Source organism: Mizuhopecten yessoensis, unplaced genomic scaffold, assembly GCF_002113885.1.
Source record: "Mizuhopecten yessoensis strain PY_sf001 unplaced genomic scaffold, ASM211388v2 scaffold10685, whole genome shotgun sequence".
Classification (NCBI taxonomy): domain Eukaryota; kingdom Metazoa; phylum Mollusca; class Bivalvia; order Pectinida; family Pectinidae; genus Mizuhopecten; species Mizuhopecten yessoensis.
In genome coordinates this window covers 210,942-214,440 of record NW_018408670.1, presented here as the reverse complement: position 1 = coordinate 214,440, position 3,499 = coordinate 210,942, and the positions used below count along the sequence as shown (strand labels likewise).

Here is a 3,499-nt window from a genome sequence, read left to right as displayed (position 1 = left end):
TTTAATGGATCAACCCAAATAGTGTTTTTTATGACTTTTTAATCCATATATGATATACCAATCACTCTCCAGGATCCCTGGACAGCTCCTATACGAAAGGAGGACAAGACACTACAACAAGTCAAGACATGGTTTCTAAGCTTAATATGGTAGTTGGAATGAGAGAAAACTACTCTTTCATTCCCAAATAGTATAAGACTCTTTCATGTCCAGGGGTGTAGGATAGGGAAATTCCACCCGAGGGTTTTTCAAATTTAAAAATCCCGAGGGTGGAATTTCTCTATCCTACACCCCTGGACGTGAAAGAGTCTTATAATATTTTCCGAAAAGGCGTTCACTTTACACTAACCAGTAAACGCTAGCTAATTTTCAAGAAGTCGGTGTAACAATGAATATCTCATTACCCAATTATCACTGATTGATTAAATTGTCTATTCCCTTTTTAAAGCTGTGATTATAAAATTATATTTATATCAATTGTATTTCAATTTTTGTTTGCACTAATTCTTTTTTCCCTGTCACTTGAACTTAATGTTCTTATCCATATTTTACTCTTCATTATTTTGGAGAAAATATTGATTGATGATCATCATAACCAAACGATTCTTCCAAGTGTCGGAATTGAACTGTAAATTATGAATATTATAAGTTGTTTATTATGACGTGTAACGGGATTCTTGTTTAAGTCGCTTTGGATTAGCAAATTAAACGTCATCAGGCACTATATTTTATCAACATGGTAAGCCTACTTTTTTCGTGAAATCGAATTAAATACATGTGTGTACATGTATGGGTATGCGTAAGTTCATACATACATACAAAATTTACTATAGGGTCATTATAAAGGTGTTTCAAGGTATGTACAATGTTGTGTTATAGTTTGAAAGTTTCGTAACATGTAAGTTTAATCTTATATATATATATATATATATATGTTACATCAGCACTGCATGCCATGGTAAGATAATACCAGCACAGCTGACCTCGGTCTTATCTATTGACCATTACACACGCGTTAACCCCGATCGCCTGGTTCCTATCTGCGGACTCTCAAGGTTTGTACTGCACCTTCGATCTAAACCAGCTTGTATATTCCCGAGTTTCGTACTTTACTGCCATACTAAACGTCTCCGTGAACGCCAAACGTTTGTTGTTCTGTCCCTTCATTCTAAACTTATCTGTGGATTCCTGAGGTTTGTACCACTCAATCGTTTAAACCTATCCTTGAACATTCATGACGTGTTTCTCTTTCGTACTAAACATCTCGATCATTGAACAGCCATATGCGCTTCCATTTGGTACTCGACATCCCCTTGAACACCCATGGCATGTACATTTCTTTCATCCTAAAGCTCCCCTTGAACAACCAAATGTCCTTTTTTTTGTCTTCTTGAGCATCTATGATATGTACTTCTCTTCCACCCATGGTACAAAATATGTGAACTTCTTTTCTGTCTTAACCTTTCCTTGCACACCCATAATGAAAACAATGTTTGCACTTGCATTTCGTCCTTAACATCTCCTTGAACATCGATAATATGCATGTGCTTCCCTTCCGTCCCAAAAATCTCCTACAACGCCCACGATTCACAATGTAATTACTTTTCTTTCATCTCAAACCTTTCCTTGAACACATATGAAATGTATATCTCTTTCGCTCTCATCCTCTCCTTTAGCTCCTATTGCTTCTCTTAGGACTTTCTTTGTATTGTTCACTCGTCCTGTAACCTCCTCTGCCGACGGACTCCCAACGTTAATTCTGCCTCTCGTCCTGTACGAGGTCCCCTTCCCTGGACCCCACACGTTTCTTTTGTCCCCTAGTTTAAACTTCCTCCCAGGTCTCACAAAAACTTCATTCTTTCCTCTAGTCCTAACCTCCTCCGCGAACGACAACTTTTTACACTGTCCTGTCTCCACCATATGCTATACATGTTTGATCACGAGCCATAATCAAACCTGGATGTGGACAAGTCGATCCTGTTATTTTATACGAATCTGGTTTTCTATAATGTGTGATTTACACAATTAACTCCGATGCAATTATATTGTCACCGATAATATTTTGTTCATAAAGACATAAAGACAGTATATGAAGTCGGCTGGAATCTGAACACTATACTGATGATGCCGTCTCGTATTGTTGTCGAATACTTTCTGCTATTTCATTGATATTTGATCATTTTTTTTTCATTCTCAGAAAAAGATGCAGTCATTATCACTTGTTGTTGTGTTGTGCCTTGTCACGTGAGTATGTAATTGTTAAGCCATTGTTATCTTTACTCGTGGCGTCCATGACGCGCTGATGTAAAACCGAACATCAGAGCGCTTCTCTTACTGATACAGGTAAAGATACGCTAAGAATCATTAGAGAATGATTACATCATAAAAATAACGTTTAAGTTTACTCTAACGTTCTAATTACAGATGTATTACTATATGGTATAATGCATATCAATGTGTTAATTTGTCTGTGTTAGCGATTTTGCAACGTAGCCTCACCCCATAGGATGCATTAAACAATGCTTATTCCGTCTTTGCGTATTGCAGAGTTATCTTCTCTTGGGAGCAGGTATTGATTGTTACGTCACTTGTTTGTGCGAGAAAATTACGTCGTTTTCTCAAAAATTGATGACGTTACTCTCACAAACAAGTGACGTAACAATCAATACCTGCTCCCAAGAGAAGATAACTCTGCAATACGCAAAGACGGAATATCCCTTGTATCGGAGTTGTTGTTTTATATACAGAGGCTCACTTGCCGGCCACACACACGGGATCAATCTTGCTGACCATGACAGCGAGGAGGCGCGTAATTTGTTCTTATTGGCTGACGTAGACCATGATTACATGCTCTCCAGAACAGAACTCCACAGCGTCTTCCTCGACTTCGACATGAATAGTGAGTCGATCTAGCCGAATAATTGAGATCGGGACTAGTTATCATGGATAATGATAAGTAAGGGAGACGACCGCAGGGTCTGGTCTATTAGGACTATTTCCAATGGTAACTTTCATATTTGCACTGTCCATAGAGCGAAAGTGCGAGTAACCCCTGGAGTATTGAGGATGATCAATGTCAGACAGGCCCCCCCCCCCCCCCAAAAAAAATGCAACAATCCTTCATATTCTACAGACAAACATCGACAGTAAGATTAAGACAAATTAAGACAAATAGGTATCGAAGAAATTGATAGCGACATCAAAAACACAATTCGATCTTAAAGGGGCTATTTAGTAAAACAACACACTAAAATTCGAGTAGACACAGAAAATATATATCTCCTTACGAAAGTTTCCATAGTTTATAATGAAATGATCTTAAGCCAACGTCCAGTGTGGTCAGTTCTATCTTTTGGGAAAGGCAGTGATACTAATAGCTACTGCCGAAAAAGTTAGGTACCAAGTCGCCTCTTGTGCCACATATTCTATATCGAACGGTATACATTCAATCGACCAACACACAAAAATGACCTGGATCAAAAGTTTGGATGTGATGGGG

General features: G+C 38.3%; 1 protein-coding gene across 2 annotated transcripts in view; it reads left to right on the top strand.

Moving 5' to 3' along the window:
* Nucleotides 1-968: 968 nt before the first annotated feature.
* Nucleotides 969-3,499, top strand: part of LOC110461821 — a 3,335-nt gene continuing 804 nt past the window's right edge. The window contains exons 1-3 of one of the 2 annotated variants that reach the window (XM_021515508.1): nt 969-1,055; nt 2,198-2,244; nt 2,748-2,899. In XM_021515508.1, coding sequence (XP_021371183.1) covers nt 2,204-2,244; nt 2,748-2,899 — 193 coding nt within the window. In that variant the 5' untranslated portion in view covers nt 969-1,055; nt 2,198-2,203. The other variant, XM_021515509.1, reaches the window with a different exon arrangement.